Consider the following 19,381-nt stretch of genomic DNA (forward strand, 5'->3'; position numbering starts at 1 on the left):
CAGTTGGTAATTGTGTCATGTAGCATGTAATTGTGTGTTGTTTACACATATGAGAGGACGTTTGCTAAACCAATGAGTTAATAATAAAAATGGAGAAACTGTCATTGTCTTGTGGGCAGTCACTCCGGTACAGCGCGGTACAACTCTGGTCACTTGAGTCCTACTGCAGAGGAGGTGCCTCATGTCAAAGGGAAATGACTTTCTGGGGCCAATTCTTCCAAAATCAAACTTTATTGAAGGCTTCAGTCAGAGCGCGCACACACACACACACACGCACATGAACAATGGAACACTGAAGTGCTGGTTTGGCCGCTGGTTTGCAGGTGCATGTGCAACATCGACTGCAGTGGCCACAACGAGAATCCTGTGTGTGGGACGGACGGGAACTCGTACAACAACCCGTGTCACGTGCGGGAGGCGTCCTGCATGAAGCAGGAGCAGATCGACGTTAAGCACCTTGGGAGGTGTCCAGGTAATACACACACGCACGCACACACTTCAACAATTAAACCAGATTCCACCAGGCTTGACCAGGCTCAGGGAGTTTGCATGGCACCAATCTGGAGAGATTCACAGGCCTGGCCGGCACTTAGCGGATTTCCTCTTGGATAAAGCGCTAGTGCTAAGACTTTAAGAGGCCTTTTCAGTCATGATTAAACACTCGCAACGCGTGGTGGAGTCCTACTCTTAGCGCTGGGTGCATTGCACATGTCAAGCTGTGCTTTAGAGCTTTAAGTAAATGCCCTGACAAGATAATGTTGCCTAACAAATAATGCCATAATGCCAAACAATTGAGATTAGTCTCTAATACTTTCTAATAATTTGCTTGCTTCTCTAAAACAGATAAAGGGAAAAAGGATATCCCTCCCGATGTGTTTGGTGAGTGAAGTCCATGTTGTGTTGCTGTATGTTATGTTTTCACTCGTTTTGACCAAAGAACTCCTCAGTAGTCCTCTGGAATAGTGGTTCTCAAACCTCACCAGTAGTCCTCTGGAATAGTGGTTCTCAATCCTCACCAGTAGTCCTCTGGAACAGTGGTTCTCAATCCTCACCAGTAGTCCTCTGGAACAGTGGTTCTCAACTCTCACCAGTAGTCCTCTGGAATAATGGTTCTCAATCCTCTGGAATAGTGGTTCTCAATTCTCACCAGTAGTCTTTTAGAACAGGGGTTCTCAATGTTCCTCGAGTGATGATGCCCCAGATTAATCGGCTTGGTGTCCACGACACCCCACCTACAGGCTCTCTCCACGATTTTGACCACAGCCAGAATAACTGTGTAATCACTTGTTACTTTCTCTGAGAAGCCATCTCCACAGGATTCTACTCAATATTTTACATGTGCTCATTCAGCAGACACTTTTACCAAAGCGACTTACATTATGTCAGTTATGACAAGGTTACATACTTCACCTATCACATGCTATTTTAAACCGTCTGTGATCACAGGTGGTAAGCAAATGTGGGGTGACATCGTTATGCTCATAACAGCAGTTATTGGCCATAAAAAACAATACTCAGCTCTTGGACCAACACAGCCCTGGAGAGTTAAGGGTTTCATTGGTCCGACACAGCCCCGGAGAGTTGAGGTCTTTAATGGGGGTTTGTTCACACAATCTGGTGACCTCCAGAAATTATCCTGACCCCAGCTTGAGAACCATTGCTCTAAAAGGACTTAATGAATGCCTAGCTTGTCATGCCTAACTAACCCCCAGGTTTCCAGAAATGACATCTGATGATTAAGGTCATACTTGCTAGTTTTTGGGGGGCATATTTAAAAAATATGGCATGTGGTGAAGGTGTAGCCCCCCCCAGGGGCATGTGGTGAAGGTGTAGCCCCCCCCCCCAGGGGCATGTGGTGAAGGTGTAGCCCCCCCCCCCCCCCCCGCTACACGGTCCTGCATGCTCCTTGCCTCAGGGTTCCCTCTCTAACAACACCCGCATAGCAGTCAAGAACCTTTTACTTTCTTAGAGCGGGAGATGAATAAATAGGCATTCAGTAAACACAGTTGGGCTACTCACGCAAGCAGTAAAGCTAATAACCAGATATACAGCAATTCTGTGTGGAAATATATTTGTATTAATGTATTTTGGTAAGTACATTTTAAACTGCTACAACCAAAAATCCCTGATATACCACAACTTTGCTCCAAAAATGATAAAATTCCCTGATTTTCCATGTCTGGAATAGACTTTCCAAAATTGCATGATATTCCAGAAATGCCATGACTCGTGGGAACCCTGTTTATTGGATTTTAGCACGGCGAAAAAGGACCTTGATGAACATGCCTCTGTTTGGCACAAAGCTACAGATTTGACATAGAACAGTATAGACCCTGAACTCATTTTAATTTAGTTTTAAATATTCAGTCAGCACTGTTACCATGGCACCACCTTGATAATACAGGGCCAGGATCAGTCTGCCTCTGCTTGATGTGATGATGTGCTCGTCCACACCAGTAACTAGTCAGCAATATTTCCTTCCCAGCGGTCGTTAAGGAGAAGCCAGACGTGGGCAGCGGCAGAACTAACAGCTGGAGCCCAGCACCGTGCACAGAGGAGTACGCCAACTTCTGTCTTCACGGCCAGTGTGAGATGAAATTTGGTGTCGTCTCGTGCAGGTAAGAGCTCTGCAGGCTTCAGGATGGTTCTCATACAATCATACAACACTCTAGGAACCATTTAATAGCACTGGTGTTGTTAGAAACATCAACACTCTAGGAACCATTTAATAGCACTGGTATTGTTAGAAACATCAACACTCTAGGAACCATTTAAACATCAACACTTTAGGAACCATTTAATAGCACTGGTATTGTTATAAACATCAACACTCTAGGAACCATTTAATAGCACTGGTATTGTTATAAACATCAACACTTTAGGAACCATTTAATAGCACTGGTATTGTTAGAAACATCAACACTCTAGGAACCATTTAATAGCACTGGTATTGTTATAAACATCAACACTTTAGGAACCATTTAATAGCACTGGTATTGTTAGAAACATCAACACTCTAGGAACCATTTAATAGCACTGGTATTGTTATAAACATCAACACTTTAGGAACCATTTAATAGCACTGGTATTGTTATAAACATCAACACTTTAGGAACCATTTAATAGCACTGGTATTGTTATAAACATCAACACTCTAGGAACCATTTAATAGCACTGGTATTGTTAGAAACATTGGACAATAACCTCCGTGTTCTGAATGTAGTTTTTTTTTTAAATTTCAATACCGCTTGGCGCAGACCAGCATACCTTGATCCCATAATTCATAGTTTATCTCCCTCTTATTTTACCACCACACCTCTGGGTTTACTGTGAAAAACACACCGTTCAAAACTAGTTAATAGATCAAATATTTCTAAAAAAAGGGACAATTACTTAAACTTGCTTAAAGGCATAATGTTCTTGATTAGAGTGGCCAGTGTTAATGCTTGGAAAGTGTTTTAAAGTGAACACGGCCATATCTGTTTTGTTTGCCCTGAAGCACCTCTGCAGCTTCGGCTGTGTGATTCTTTGCTTCCGCTTCACACCTGAGCTTCCCCACAGGTGAAAAGCGCTTTATAAATATATTGTTGACCCCTGAGCTTCCCCCACAGGTAAAAAGCACTTTATAGATCCGTTGTTGACCCCTGAGCTTCCCCCACAGGTGTGAGTCTGGCTACACAGGTGCTCAGTGTGACGTCCAGGACTTCAACATCCTGTACGTGGTGCCCAGCGGCCAGAAGCTCCACTACGTGCTCATCGCGGCCATCATCGGCGCCGTGCAGATCGCCATCATCGTGGCCGTCGTCATGTGCATCACCAGGTGGCCGCTCTTTTACCGACTGCTCTTAAGATGAAAGGCTGACGTTCAGGGTTCTCGAGGGCCCGAAGTCTTAAATCCACACAAGACACAAAAGCCTATTAAAGTCCTCGTAAAGTCCTGCCAAAGGGGCTGTTAAGTGTTAGTAATAGCAATCTTGACTTGTGAGGCGGAATTGGTTTAGTCCAGAACCCTTTGTTCTTATCCAGCTTCCTGTGGGCTAAAAAGTGAACTGTATGTAAAACTAGTGATGTGTTGTTACTGTACTGTGCCCCCCGTCACGGAGAGTGTGAGATTGTCTGACTGACCCTGTGGAATTGAGCTCTTTGAGGCTCAATATGAAGTTCAAAGGAAACCATAGGGATCGTTGGAGAGCATTCTGGGAAATAGGTCTCGGAAAAAATGAGGTCTACTGTTCTCAAAAGGATGAATGAATAAACCTTTTTAATTACAAACTGCACGGTTCTTTTCTGTGACGGCCCAGAGAAAAGAAATGAGTAGAAGGCCTTAGAATGAGTGGAGCCATATTAACGTTTCCTTAACGTTTCCTTTTCTTAGAATGAGTGGAGCCATATTAACGTTTCCTTTTCTTAGAATGAGTGGAGCCATATTAACGTTTCCTTAACGTTTCCTTTTCTGCTGTTTCCTTCACAGGAAATGCCCCAAAAATAACCGCGCACGTCGGCAGAAGCAAAACCTCGGACACTTTTCTTCAGATACTTCTTCCAGGATGATGTAGCTGGATTTTTTATTTTAATTTTTATACTTTTTTCGTACCAAGTGGATTACATTTTTAACGTATCGATTTTATTTTTTCCTGATTTTTAAACTTGGGAGGACGACAACATATTTTTTTTTTTTTATATTATTTTGAAAGAGGCCTTATTTTTTCTTTACTGGACATTAAACGTACTTCCTGTTATCTGTGTGACACTTTCAACAGGAGCAAGCTATTGTGGGTTTAAATATTATTTTGGTACTTTTGAATTCTTTTGTTTTTTTATGTAGCTCTCGGCACACATACCTTTACCACCACTGAAACGGACACACACACACACACACACCTTTACCACCACTGAAACGGACACACACACACACACCTTTACCACCGCTGAAACGGACTTCTCGCTGTCTTCTGGAATGTGCTACTCATTGGGACCACTCACTCACTCACTCACTCAGAAATGGATTTCTGGTCTTCATTTTTTCCCCTCACGTCTTTTGCTTTTCTGATTTTTCTTGTTTCCTTTGCAAATTGAATGCAGCTGAACACCAAATGCAGTTGGACATGAATGAAATGTGAGCCGATGATGTTTTAAAAAGAAAAAAAAAAGTTTACAAAAAGTTCTCTCTCTTTTGAAAAAGGAATTCCAGCAATGGAACACAATGTGTTTTTTGACATAGCTAATCATTTTTCGATGTTGGATCGTTTGTAGTTTTTTATGTTCTAATGTTATTGGTGTTGCTGTTGTTGATGTTGAAATGATCATTATTATTGATTAATTTAATTCTAGACGCTGCATATCGCATGATCTGTGGAACCGTGTCCAGTGATGTAGACTTGATAGAATTAAATTCTCCGTCCTACAAGTAGTTTTTGCTGCTTCCATCTGAATATTAGTCACATAAAATGTCAGTTGCATTTCTGTATCTAAACATGCTGCATTGAATGTGCCCACACCGTACTAAGGAGGACTATGTGAATGTCAGGAGAGGGACCTTATCTCCCGAAGATGAGCTAGTGGTGGGTTGTGTGAATGTTTAAAATTATACACGTTTAAAATTATACACATCTTTTTATATAATCATTTTTAACAGAGAGAGAGACATTCAAATCTGATATCAATTAACCCAGTAAGGCTTTATATACCCTCACAAAGACTAAAATATTCAGTGGCAATTCAATTTAGTGTCCTTTAAAATACAGACTCTGAGGCATGAGAACAAACCCTCTACATTTCAACACAGTGATGGATAGATTTGAATAATGTCAGTAGTGCGGCTTTTAATAAGCTACAGTATGCCATCAATAAGTAATGACCCCCCCCAACCCTTTATACAAATCACATGACATGGGTCCACTATGTCCACCAGGGGGAGACAAAGACACATTTCAGTCTCCCTTTACAGCTTGACCCCTTCACAGCGTGACCTCTTCTGATAGTGTTGGTCTGTTTAACATTTATCCTCATAAAAGTTGATTGAATGATTTTTTAAAAAGAACACAGATCATGGACGACCCATGCACAATTTTGATCTAATTGAATGACTGAATGTATGTTCCCTGCAAATCCTCTACCATCAAGACAAAACAGAATTAAAATGGTCTCCAATGTATCGAAATGATTGTGTAAAACTGTTATTGTAGACACACACTGAAAACGGGTTGATAAAGCCAGAATTAATTATCAAGTGCTAGATGAATGAGAAACAACACTACACCGATATGCTGGCAGGGTTCCAATGGTTTCATAGAATAGATTTTAAATAAATATAGATATATTTCACTTCCATAATATACAGCATTGACAAGCACTGCAGATTCATTGTAGGAAATCTCTTGTTAAGGCAACTGGAACTGACATGCTGAGAAAAGCACTGATCTGTTGAGATATTGATACTTCTGAAAAAGAGTGAAGAAGCTTTAGTAGTGGAGTGGTTAAGTTCAAATAATGAGAAGTATTGTGCATTTTATGACTCAAGCATGAAATTTTGTTCAGTGTCTCTACACACCTTGAAGTTTATTTTCAGATGTGGAGCCACTTCAGATCTGACCTTTGGGGCTAGATATTTGCTGTATAATATACACATCTTTGAGGAGTAAAATATTTGTACAAGTCATTCCAGAATTCTACTGTGAAGATCTAGAACTTACATTAACTGCCATTCAAACTGGTTGCTTGAGTTCATTATGACAGTTTCAAATGGAACCTTTAACTGGCAACCTTCTAATCATATACAAATGTGATTTCTGTTTTCACCTTTAGACCTATAGTTTGGCAAATTAAATTAAGTAAGTTCTGATCATTAACTATATAAAAAACTATTTGTAAGTTAGAATGGCAAATAATAATACATATAAAAAAACGCAAGGTTGCCTAGTAAGACGTGGTAGTAATAGCACATGAGGCACTATTGCACATTTTATTAATGTATTAAGCACTGTTCCTTCATTAATATTGGAAATTTGCCTAATTTATAAAGTTATAACAGATATATAGATCTAGGCAAGATGTACAGTATAACCAGACATTCAAGAGGATATCAGAGATGTTCTCATGAAGGCCTGTGACCACGATCATGACAGTGATGCTATGCATTTGGTGAGAGCAGCACAAGTGGTGCGCAAAGAGATTTTTGATTCTAAGTTTCACTTTGACGACTCATTCCATCCCAGTAGTCAGAACGATTCTGTCCCACCATCACTTTTTGCAGTGATGTCTATGCTCTTCGATGGAGCAAACATCAAACGCCAAGCTCAACACAGACCACCATGGCTACAAACATTTCAGAGAAACACCCAGCAATGAAATAATTCCATGCTGGGAGGTTCGTTGTGCAGAAGACATGCAACAAGTTCTCAGCCATTGTAATAGACCAGTGTCATGAACAGAACCATGCTCTCATCAAAGGATCTGGTGGAGCAGTTAGACTAACAGAGAATCCCGGGACACTGCGACGCTGGATGGTGGCTTGGCCCGGCCCGGAAATTGCCAGAATAATTATTGAATTTGAAAATGGAAGGTCACCACAACCTGAAAACCATCACCAGCATTGAGCAGCACAGGAAGCATGTTAGGTCCCTCATAACAGTGATTGAGGAGATGGGTAACCCATTTCTTGAAGAGAGCCAAGATCTGCTGGTCCTTGATACCAATGACATCAAACTGCATGTGAGACATGGAAATCTTCCACAGAAGTTACTGAAGCTTTCAATGAGCTCATGCAATTGAAGAATGATCAGAGTGAACTGCTGGAGCGCTTTATTATAGTGCTAATGTATAGGACAAGTGACATCATGGTGAATGAGGCCAGAAAACCTGTTTGCAAAGAAATCTAGAGTTTTAGAGAACATCCCACCCACAAAGGCTGCACTTGAGCAACATATTAACCGGGCCAAACCATAATGCATAAGAAAGACTTAATAAACTAATGTTGAACAGATATGCCTTTAGACCCCTCTTGAAAGACCCAAAACTATCTCAGGAACAGAGAGCACTGGGCAACTCATTCCACTAACAAGGAACCACTGAGGAAAAGAGTCTTGAATTTGACCTAGCGTTTATGTCTGGTCGACACAACATCATCAGAAGTCAGGAACAGATGTATATAAACTTAGTTGTGCAGTGTTGACATCATGAATATAAACTTTCTTTTTACAACTATCAATCCAGTTGCTACAGCTTTCATAATATCCATTATATGCATAGTAAACATATAAAGTCCAAGAACCACAACCATATAAGGTGAAGATAAAATCAATCCCAGGAGGAAGTACACAGACACATAATGCAAGTAAACATTGAGTGCCCAACTTTGTGATACCTCCAAGTGGGCAGGTCAAAACTAATTGAGAAAGTAATCAATTTTGCATTGAACGTGGAAAGGAGATATGTCTACTCTCTAAAATATTCTATATATTTTAATAATGGTATTCTCCTTAATGGTAATCCTTAGACTGGAAAATCCAGACCTGATAATCTAGAAACTGGCCCAACTCAAAGGGGCGTCACCAAGCATGCATTTGAAAATCTCACTGCACGCAATTGGATAACACTACGACCAATGTTTACTGACTAATTCCGGAGTCTCTTGCAGAGAGAATTCAAATTATGCTCTTGTGAGAACTCTGGATTTCCAGGGTAGGTAATCCTGACAATTCTCTGAAACTCTTACACAGTCATTTTGCTTATCAGTTGTTCTACCTCATACAAATCCAAAAAAGCCACAATAAACAGTAACGAGAAAAAGAAACATTATAAACAGGAAAGTAGCATTTACCCATAATCCCTTACTGCTTTGGATCAACTGTGCCACTAGTTTATGGGACAATAACACCGATTTCTAAGTTATTTGAACAATTGTCGTGAATCATAGTCAACTTCAGACATCAGACAGGATGGCAGCCATTCTAGACCACTCTTCCAGAGGCCTCCCATTGCTGTTATGAACCGATCCATTGTGGCTGCAAAAGGGTGTACTATGCGTTGCAGGTGCAAGAAGGCTGCCTTCAAGTGCACTGATCTTTGCTTTACTGCCTTCAAGTGCACTGATCTTTGCTTTTCTGTTAGCCTGGACACAGCCAATAGAGACATGACATTAAAAAAGGAAAACATTGTTGAGACAAATGCTTCATAAATCATAATGAACTCAAGCAACCAGTTTGAATGGCAGTTAATGTAAGTTCTAGATCTTCACAGCAGAATTCTGGAATGATTTGTAAAAATATTTTACTCCTCAAAGATGTGTATATTATACAGCAAATATCTAGCCCCAGAGGTCAGATCTGAAGTGGCTCCATGTCTGAAATTAAACCTTAGGGGGTGAAGATTATATGGTGAAACTTTCATGCTTTAGTCATAAAATGCACAATTGTTTTGCTTATCAGCCCTACTATAGGGTTTCAATTGAAGAGTATGACGACATACTATGAATGTGCGTTTCAGTTCCACTGTGTGTGTGTGTGTTACAAGTGCAGTACAGGGCTGCACTGAGGCAGCCTGAACTCGCCTGTGACAGGGTGGAGGGTAATTATAGCCAGGTCCCGGTGGTAATTATAGATAGCAGCTGGTGGCATAATTTTAGGGATTTGGACAGCCCTTCCCCCACTACCTCATGACCCCTTCATAACACCCCCCCACCCCACCTTGGCACCCACACACACACACACACACACACACGACCCCCCTGCACCCCCCCACCCCCCCACCCCCCCAATGTGTTCCCCTGAGGCGGCAGCTCTTCACTAGTGCAGGGCGGTCTTGTCCTAGTTGCTAAGTGACAGGAGCCTGACCATCCGAACCTTTTTTGCCGATCAGGAAAACGAGACAATGACAATAAAAAGTGGCCCCAGGCATGTGGACACACACACACACACTACACACACCACACACACACACACAGGGGCGCCTGCAGAAATTAATGCTATGGTACGCGTGGACAGTATTTTTCCTTTAGGTTCGTGCATACATAGCATAACAACATCCACATGCAATAATGCAACAACAACGTCTACAATTACCTATTCATTTGGGCAACTTTATACATCCCTATACAGGCTAAAGCTACCTTTAGTTATGTTGTAGCGTACTGTAACGTCTGGCTTTAAACAGCTGTAGTGCAGTCGTTCTGACAAGCACACCAATTGCTTAGCCAACCTTGTTCTTGTCCATCTTGAATAGCTCCTCTAGCGTTGCTGCCTCCATCCTTTCTGTTTTCGTTGTTTAAACTTGTGATATCCATGATGAGTATTGAGTTAGTGAATTAGCTCAACATTGTGTGCTGATAACCATATAGAAAGCCGAGTAAAAGAAGACAAGTAGCCTACAGTATGCGTGCCTGCGTGCATATTCTCTCCTGCTCAAACATGTGTGCGCGTTACTTTTGATAAGTGTTCACTAACTTTACTTAATAGAAAATTGTAAATAGCCTGATGGCATGCAACTAATGGGATACTGTGCATAGTTGGAAAGGTATCAGTAGGCCAATATGGTGTGAATATACACACACACAAGGTAAATTTTCTCTCGTTGTTGAGTGATGGTACGCACAGTGCGTACGGACGTACACCTGCAGGCGCGCCTGCACACACACACACACACACACCACACACACACACACACACACACAAACACATACACTGTAACCATCTGTCAGCTGTGGGTTAATAATGAGAGCTTGTGGGAGACCTGTTTAATGTGCATGAAGGTACATCATTAAAGGTCCTCGCAGGATTAAAGGTTAGTATGGCAAAATGGAGCGTGGACACAAAGGAAGATGATCACACCTTGCAGCTGACTAGCCTTCACATGACACTAGTTTTGCATCATAGAAAACATTTTTAACAAAAAGTCATCTTCTAGATGTCATCGCTAATTTCACCTTCCCATATAGTCCTCTGTCCACTTTACCTTAAATAGAATTAAATATAAAATAATACACAACAACAAAAACTCACTGATGTGATACTCTTACATAGCCTGACGAGCCAGACCCACATTAAAATGTAGGGTCTGGACACTCACCGTTTGCAGTGCTCAGTCCGAGGGGCGGGATAATCGGTTGTCTTTCAAATTCCCTCTGCACGCAATAGGACAGCGGCAGCGCTATGAGTCCCATGCGTTTCCCACCAGCGGAGCTAGTTGGCTAGTTCAAACGTTTGGCAACTTAAAAAAAGCTTAACTCGTGTCACACTGTTCGCCAACGGCAACATCCATCTTCTTTGTTTTCAAGTAGCAGGGAATTCAAGCCAAACCGTTGCAACTCTGCCATCAATCATTATGTTAAGCCCGCCTAACGACTCTATACACGATTTGATTGGCCTGATAGAAGTTTAATTTTTCGATCTCACAAGCCAACGGAGAGTTGCTAGACTAGCCCTGGCAGGAAATGTAATTTGCTGCCGCTAGGGTGCGTCTAGATTTCTAGGCTAACTCTTACAGGCACTTTAAGTAAAAATATGTTGTGAAATGAAATATCTTGTAATATATGGTACAACAGGTCTGAATGTGATGCATCTCCAGCTGCTTCCCAATGACAGAGCAGCACACCCATGATGACCAAGTGCTGAGATCACCCCTGGGCCTGACAAGCTCCCCCAAAATGCTGGGATTGGCCCAACGCCACCCTGGGGGGGGGAGGGGGGGGGGGGGGGTGATAGACGGGGAAGTCCAGTCTGTGGTCATGTACCGGTACCTTGCGTCCAGCCCTGTGCACACTTGTGTGGCAATAGTGGGAGTTGCTTTCCAAACACGCAGTCCAGTCATGAGATCCGTGTTGATGTCTACTCCTGCCAATGACTCTCACATGACGTGGACAATCGTTCACGGTCATTCTTTAGCATTAGCGGCCCGCTAGACCATAAAAGGCATGGGCCATGTATGGATGCCTTTACAGTTGTGTATGTTAACACAAAAGCAATGAAGTGGTGCAATGGAAAAGAGAACAAGTCCCCGGCCGCTAATGCCTGCTGCCTAATGGGGGGCTTTCCATTCTCCTAGACCCCCATACGCATCTTCTAAAAACGTCAGGGTGTCACCTTACTGGGGATATTTATAAGTGTGATGAATTCATGCAGAGCCGGGCACTCCCTCACTCAGACTCTAGCTCCTTAGCTCTCTCTCTCTCTCTCTCTCTCTCTCCCTCTCTCTCTCTCTCTCTCTCTCTCTCTCTCTCTGGGCGTACCATGTGACTGTCTGCCCTTTGATCCCCGGTTTTGCCCTACATGTGGGTGAGGTGGAGCGTCCATGTTCTTCTGCAGCAGACCTGTGTGAAGACTTCAGCCGGAGAGCCGCCGCCTGTTCGTCCGCCTCCTGTCCACACGAGCCCTCAATCACAGGACTGTCCACAGCCCCCATGGTCCTGCAGCCGAGCCCGTCGCCCGTAAGATCCTAAAGCCTTTTCCCAGCCTCCTCTCCTGAGACACTTTAGGAGCCTTGACCCTCGGAGAGCACTTCCCTTCTTTCCTCCACACGCCTCTCTCTCTCTTCTCCTTTGGAAAAAAAGGAGCGTATTGGAGGAACGCGGCGATGGCTCAGAAGATGGACGTGTCGGCGCTGGAGGGTGAGGCTGGCGTGCTGGCGTTGCTGGAGCGAGTGGCGGGCATCATCGACAATGTCCAGGCGTGCCAGACGCGCATGGAGGAGAGGCAGCTGGAGCTTGAGGCCAGCGTCAAGACCATCCAGGCGGACGTGGCCAAGCTGACCAAGGACCACGCGGCCACCAACGGCGTCGTGGAGAAGCTGCTGGAGAAGACGCGCAAGGTCAGCTGCCACATCAAGGACGTGCGTGTGCGCGTGGAGAAACAGAACGAGCGCGTGAAGAAGGTGGAAGAGACGCAGGGAGAGCTACTCGTGAAGAACAAGTTCAGAGTGGTCATCTACCAGGTGAGACCAGCAGCGGGACATACACACACACACACACACACACACACTCTCACACTTGCCTGCTCAGTGGTCCAGAGACCAGACCAGAGACACTGGCTACTCTTGAATTTTCCCTTGGGGATCAATAAAGTATCTATCTATCTATCTATCTATCTATCTATTCTGTGGTTTGGTTGAGCACCGAGTAGAACTGGATGTCGACAGATTTATGATTTCAGTTTCACTAGAGTGACTAGACTTCAGTATCAGTCTTTATCATGCACAACTGCACAGAACTCCTGCACAGTATGTACAGAACTCCTGCACAGTATGTACAGTGGCGTGTCTGTTGTGTGCCATCCAGACTTTCTTTTTGCTCCTCTAATTTGTGTCACCTGTCTTGCCAGTGGGAGGCTATACTGAGACTTGTAATATCAGCACAAGCTAAAACTAGCCACCAGGGCGGCGGGCTCCACAGAGTACGCCAACGAGTGCACACACGGCAGGCAAGGCAGCCACTTGGAAGCCAAGGACACTTGGACTTAAAGGGGAAATCAAAACGCCACCCTGCAATTGTTTGGCTCAGTGGGGAGTCTTTCTCCTCCTCCCGCTGGCTCTGCTTGTGAGGGCCTGACAGGCCGCCGGTGGCCCCATTATTTCAGCCTCCTGCTTGACTTGGCAGAGCACAAGATAAATGGCCGGGCACCAAAAGGTTAGACGTTGCCCTTATGAAAGCTAATATGTAGGAGCCTGCCATGGCCACCCTAGGAGGGCAGGACTAGCAATCCTCACGGCTCTGCTCTGAACCTCCTTTTAGCCCACAGGGGGCAAGAGCCAGGCCGCCATCTTGTTTTAGAACAGAGGGGGTCCTGGTGGGAGGAGTTCCAGGAGTGAGTCATCACATTAAATACTGTACCCATACTGTACCAGCGCTGAAGGCCTGCGTGACAGCAACCATTTACACTTTCATTCAGACACGCCAAAGAATAGAACTGACTGACTGACTGAATACTGAAATTACATCAAGAAGATACTTACTAGATACTAGATCCATAAGAAGTAAGCTAGGAAGATACACTAAAATCATACATTTAAATGTTACAGTTATACCCAGGACATTAGAGTGTCTTTTTCTGTCTGGATATGTTGCAACTCTGACTGATACAGTATACCAAATTGAACTCTACCAACACACAGTACATCAATGCAATCTCTTTTCAATGAATATGCAACAGTTAGCACAAGATTCATTTGCGGCTTAATTACCATTAGAAGAGTAATTGGATATAGACAGGTGACTAAATAACACCTTTGTGTTGCAGTGACCCAGGGTCAGAGAGTTTAAAAGTGGTGCGATAGAAAGGGGCACACATCGTTGCGATAACGTTATGATAACGTTATCTGTTTTTACCTGATTGAAAGCATTATAATAGACAATGCTAGATAAGGGCTGTCCAGTATAAAAACATACTTTGTTCAAGACCATCTTTATCTCTTAACGTTATCTGTGCTATTATTAGTTCAATCTACTTTTTGGCAACATTTGGCCATTACTATTCGACTGTGTGTACAAGGCCATTACTATACGACTGTGTGTACAAGGTATAAAGTGACATTTTATTGCTGCAATACTACACCTCGCTTTTGATCAATCTGGCAGGATATATTATACCTGTTTTTATTGTGAGAATGAATCACTGTGAACCATCTTATACCCATCAGGGAACAGGCATAACTACAGTTCTGAATTAGAGCAGCACAAATTAGAAAGTAATTTCTGAAAGTATATTGAAGACATGTATATGGTTCATCGGTCCCTTGTCTAAATGCCTTAGCTATTCGTCCTTAACCTCATTATCACACTAGAAAATAGAGACGACTAAATACAGCAATCTGGTGCAACTCTTCCCGTGTGCTGCAAGCTGTCCACTCCGCTGCGCTCACCCACGCGGGTCGGCCTGGCCTGTCCTGTCCTGTCCTGTCTGCTGAAGCAGGGCATCGGCTCAGACAACCCGACAGCTGACAGTTTGTTCAGAGTTATTCTGAGAGCGTACGCCATGAAGCCACACATTTCCTAATATAGTGCTATCATGTCTGACGCAGCGACAGTCCAAAAAGCCCCCGCCACTCCCTCCTGCTCCGAGCACAAACCCCCGTTAGCCATTATTGATCCACATTTATACACAAGGCTATACTGCCTGCAAGTGTGCACTAAGCATGAAGAGCTACGTGTGCGAGAGGCAGAGCATGGACATGTCAAAGTAAAGTGTTGAGATCTGGCCAGCCGTGCATCTGATAAGCGGCTCTTCTTTAATGGGCTGGTGAAATGGGCTGCAAAGAGTGCAGTATTGCCTGCTGGCTGTGACCAGTGGTGGACGGTGATAACATGCACCAGCACCAGTAATGTGAGCGGTGCTCTGTAGTCAGATATGTGTAAATGTCAATGTGTGACGAGTTGGTGTCATGTGTGCGTACACAACGCCTTGGCCTCATTTCCAAGTTAGGAGTCTCTGCAACTAGAATGATGAGTTTTTCATCAAGTGATGTCGTCAAAATGCGCAGTCAGGTTTTGCTGACGTCAAGTTGTTACATAGGTTTGCAAAGACTCTCTCTGGCAGCCATCTTAGTGCTGAGGATACTGCTGTTACCACTGGTGAAACATTATAACCCATGTGTGCATGTCTCCACACATATCATGATTCTAGACTAATGCTCATGATTTGCTCAGTGTGAGAAAACCAGCCTAATTGTAAGGACAGTTTCGTGCTCAGGAGTTTATGTTATTATACTGCTAATTGCACCAGAAAGACTGAGTTATTATCTGTTCAAATGTGACTTTTGGTTGCTTTTCACCATGTGGGAACAACATGACAAATTGCAAGAAAAAAAAAAAACGAATGTGTGGGAGTTCTGTCATTAAAAACAGAAAAACTCCAGAGATGTGAACGCTGTTGGTGTGTCTGAGACATCAGACATCAGACCTGTGGCAGATTCTACAGGTTTAGAAAATGACACGTTTCCCTGCCAGCTGACAGCATGTAGACATTACTCATATGGGCTGATTGATGCCAGATAGATAGATAGATAGATAGATAGATAGATCATTACTCATATGGGGTGATTGATGCCAGCAAATGGTTTGTAAATCTGAGGGAGCAGTGAGACTTCAATGCTGGATGTTAACATAGTTAAAGCATGACAGCTGCAAGCTTCTCTCTATTTGCTTTTCATTTCTGTAAATGTGATGAAATGGGGAACATTAAACATATAGAACCCTTTTACTTTTGTGCTTTACCCCACATATTAAGCACACTTCTGCTGCTCTTACATAACTTGCACCACTATGCCACTTTCTTTATTACTTAGGTCAAACAGAACTACCCAAGCCTTTTATTGGCCTGACTTTGCACTAGTATTTTATTGACTGTCTATGCACAATTTCAACCAAATTTTGCTGCTCTTATTTTTTCATTATTATATGTGCCCTCTTATTTACTTATTTACTTACTTTTTTGTTTACTTGAATGTTATGTTTGTCTGTGGACTTAAATTGGTAAAATATGTCTTGTCTTCACCGTGGGATAGTGAGAAACGTAATTTCGATCTCTTTGTATGTCTGGAACATGTGAAGAAATTGACAATAAAGCTGACTTTGACTTTGACAACAACAGATAGCTCATAACCGTTGTAAGCCTCAGCATTCCTTATGAACTTATTTTCATATACAGCTACAGCTGTTTCATTTAACTTCACTTCAAATTGTGCGTCTGGTGAAAATGTCAGCATTGTTCCCAAGACTCGTCCTGGATGTGGTGCGACTGGCTGAGGCAACTGCACCGTACGCCGGCGACCCGGGTTCGATTCCCGCCCCCGTGGTCCTTTGTGGTTCCCACCCCGACTCTCTATCCCACTCACTTCCTGTCACTCTCCACTGTTCTGTCTCATTAAAGGCATAAAAAGCTCCCCCAAAAATGTACTTTAATATTGTTCCCAAAATATTAAATTCCAACTATGATTACAAGAATGTTATTACCGGTACATTCAATCTGAATAGGTGGCACTGGAAATGCTGATTCAAACATACACACAGTGGAAATGCTGATTCATATACCCAATAATAGCAACACTGGTAGTGCATAATGCACAAAATTGCATAATGATGAAAATGGTCATGATTTTTAAAAAATATTCTTAAAAAAGAAAGCTATATATTTTAGTAATGATTGTAGTAAGAATAACGATGACACCAATGCTGTCTTGCTCTCTTTTGCAGGGTGATAATGAAGTGAAGGCCGTGGCCGCCCCAAAGCCCGTCCCTAAGGAGGCGTCTGCCGACGCCAAAGAGGAGGCAGTGGAGCCGCCCGCCCCAGACTCGGACGAGGAGTACATGGTGGTGGAGGAGGGCGACTCGTCCGCTACCCGCATGAAGAAGTCCGGCCTGAAGCGCATCGAGAGCCTGAAGCACACCTTCTCCCGTGAGAACATGAGCAAGACCAAGGAGAGCATGGGCAGCAAGATGGGCAAGCTGGGCGAGCGCATCGTTACGGCCGAGCGCCGCGAGAAGATCCGCCAGTCCGGCGAGCGCATCAAGCAGTCCGGCGAGCGGCTCAAGGAGACCATCACCAAGACCGTGCCGGCCAAGCTGAACCTGAAGAAGGAGCGGACAGTGGCCGAGGGTCAGGAGGGGGCCGAGGGCTCCACGGAGGGGGCAGTGCCCGCACCCATCCCCCCCGCCAAGGGCCGCAAGGCCAACGACGTCGCCTACACCGAGGTGGCGCTCGAGAAGGAGGAGGCGGCCGAGGGCAAGGGGGAGGAGTCCGAAGTCCCCATGTACGACATGAAGCAGCTCTCCTAAATAGGGAGGCGTGCCAGGGGCAGGAAATACATGTCCTGGACTGTTTGATTGCCGATGGAAGTTTGATTTGGCGAACGGGAGTTTGGTTTGCTAGTGGTTCACGTTTGGATCGGTCAACTACTCCAAAAGGGAAAAAATATGAAGAGAAGAAGGCAACTGATTGGAAAAGAGAGAATAATGATACCGAATGGGCCAGTCGGAGTGCCACAGAGATATGTTGTACGAAGCAAAATCGCTGTAATATTTATTTGCTAGTATTTCTCTGTTAGGGGTGGGCAGGGGTATTATGGGAGGAATTACAATAACATTTAGCTGTTTTACTGAAGTTTTTGTCTTGTTTACACTAAATATAGACTCTGAGATACAGACGACTAAGGAGTGCTGAGGAGAAATAGAATTGTTCCTACTGGTATTGGGAGAGAGCTGGAACGTTCTGGACTTTGGGAAAAGAAGCACCAGATGAGAACACCGATTTGCATGTGAAATCACTGATGATGATGATGATGATGATGATGCAAGTTTGAATGAACACTTTCTTTGAGGATGGAAAGCTCACGTGTGTTTTGGGGTAAACGTGTGGTGAAGAACAATAAAACAACCTTTTTATGTATAACGCAACTGTTAATGGTAGAGTATTTGAGACGTATTCACTTCCAGTTCAGTCAATCCGGTGGCTTCAGTTTCATACTCCCTTCACGTCATAGGATACAAATTTAATAATAATAAAGAACTCCGTCAGCTGGTTTCTGATGAGTACCCTAAAAAAGATGAACTGAATGGTGTTGAGGAAGTATATATAAAACTGGCTATAAAACCAGTTATTTAGGCCAGCGTATAGCTAGCATTTAGCTCATGGAGATAGGTGGCATATTTGGCAGTAAGCTACACTAAACGTCTAAAATGGTTGATGAAATGTGGGCATGTAGAAGTAGAAAGGGCCCATATGTATGACCTGAGAATACTAATCTAGAGCCTTTAGCTTGATGCTAAACGCTGAGCAGCCCATAGAAGTTCCACCAGCTTCGGCTACACTGAAAGAATTCTTGAATTTTCCCTTGAGGATCAATAAAGTATCTACTGTATCTATCTATCTATCTATCTATCTATCTATCTATCTAGAAAATGTACTGTGACCAGGTGACCTTGCATGCGTAGATGTTTCTCTAATGTATATATTATTTAAAGTTTACCTCTTGAATGTCCATTGTGTTCTGCATGTGTAGTTGTTTGCCACACAGACATATATAGATATATTTATGGCATTTAATTAGTTTAATTAGTTGTGTTATCTGATATTATCCAGCCTTGATTGCACTTGGTTTTGAAGTACATGACTGCTATATTGATGACTGCTGCTAGAATATTAATGAAATTGTTTTGCAACCTACGTAAGTAAACACCTACATGTTCAGGAGGAGTAATACAATGCTTTTTTCCTATTTAGGTATCACAGATAAAATAGTATTCAATGACACACACACATTTTCTACTGGGCTAACAGACAATACAAAGTCATTAGTCATTCAAACAATGAACATTTTGTGATACTTTTTGCATTGTTTTTATTCTCTGGTGATATATTTGGAAAACAGCTAATAAAAATGCAAAACATAATCATGAACCTTC

At 43.2% G+C, this 19,381-nt stretch overlaps 2 protein-coding genes across 7 annotated transcripts in view; both read left to right on the top strand.

The window, feature by feature from the left end:
* The window catches only part of tmeff1b (transmembrane protein with EGF-like and two follistatin-like domains 1b), a 33,464-nt gene extending 27,100 nt beyond the window's left edge, over positions 1 to 6,364 (top strand). For 5 of the 6 annotated variants that reach the window (XM_042067612.1, XM_042067607.1, XM_042067613.1 and 2 more), the window contains 5 exons: positions 324 to 472; positions 844 to 879; positions 2,486 to 2,618; positions 3,662 to 3,820; positions 4,472 to 6,364. In XM_042067612.1, the coding sequence (XP_041923546.1) occupies positions 324 to 472; positions 844 to 879; positions 2,486 to 2,618; positions 3,662 to 3,820; positions 4,472 to 4,556 (562 nt within the window). In that variant the 3' untranslated portion in view covers positions 4,557 to 6,364. The remainder of the gene's footprint in view (positions 1 to 323; positions 473 to 843; positions 880 to 2,485; positions 2,619 to 3,661; positions 3,821 to 4,471) is intronic. The other variant, XM_042067608.1, reaches the window with a different exon arrangement.
* cavin4b (caveolae associated protein 4b) overlaps positions 1 to 19,369 on the top strand; it is a 23,923-nt gene extending 4,554 nt beyond the window's left edge. Inside the window, exons 2-3 of the mRNA XM_042067614.1 lie at positions 12,549 to 12,921; positions 17,174 to 19,369. Of these exons, the coding sequence (XP_041923548.1) occupies positions 12,565 to 12,921; positions 17,174 to 17,755 (939 nt within the window). The 5' untranslated portion in view covers positions 12,549 to 12,564 and the 3' untranslated portion in view covers positions 17,756 to 19,369. The remainder of the gene's footprint in view (positions 1 to 12,548; positions 12,922 to 17,173) is intronic.
* The last annotated feature ends 12 nt before the right edge of the window (positions 19,370 to 19,381 follow it).

This window comes from Alosa sapidissima, chromosome 17 (genome assembly GCF_018492685.1).
Source record: "Alosa sapidissima isolate fAloSap1 chromosome 17, fAloSap1.pri, whole genome shotgun sequence".
In the NCBI taxonomy this organism is placed as follows: domain Eukaryota; kingdom Metazoa; phylum Chordata; class Actinopteri; order Clupeiformes; family Clupeidae; genus Alosa; species Alosa sapidissima.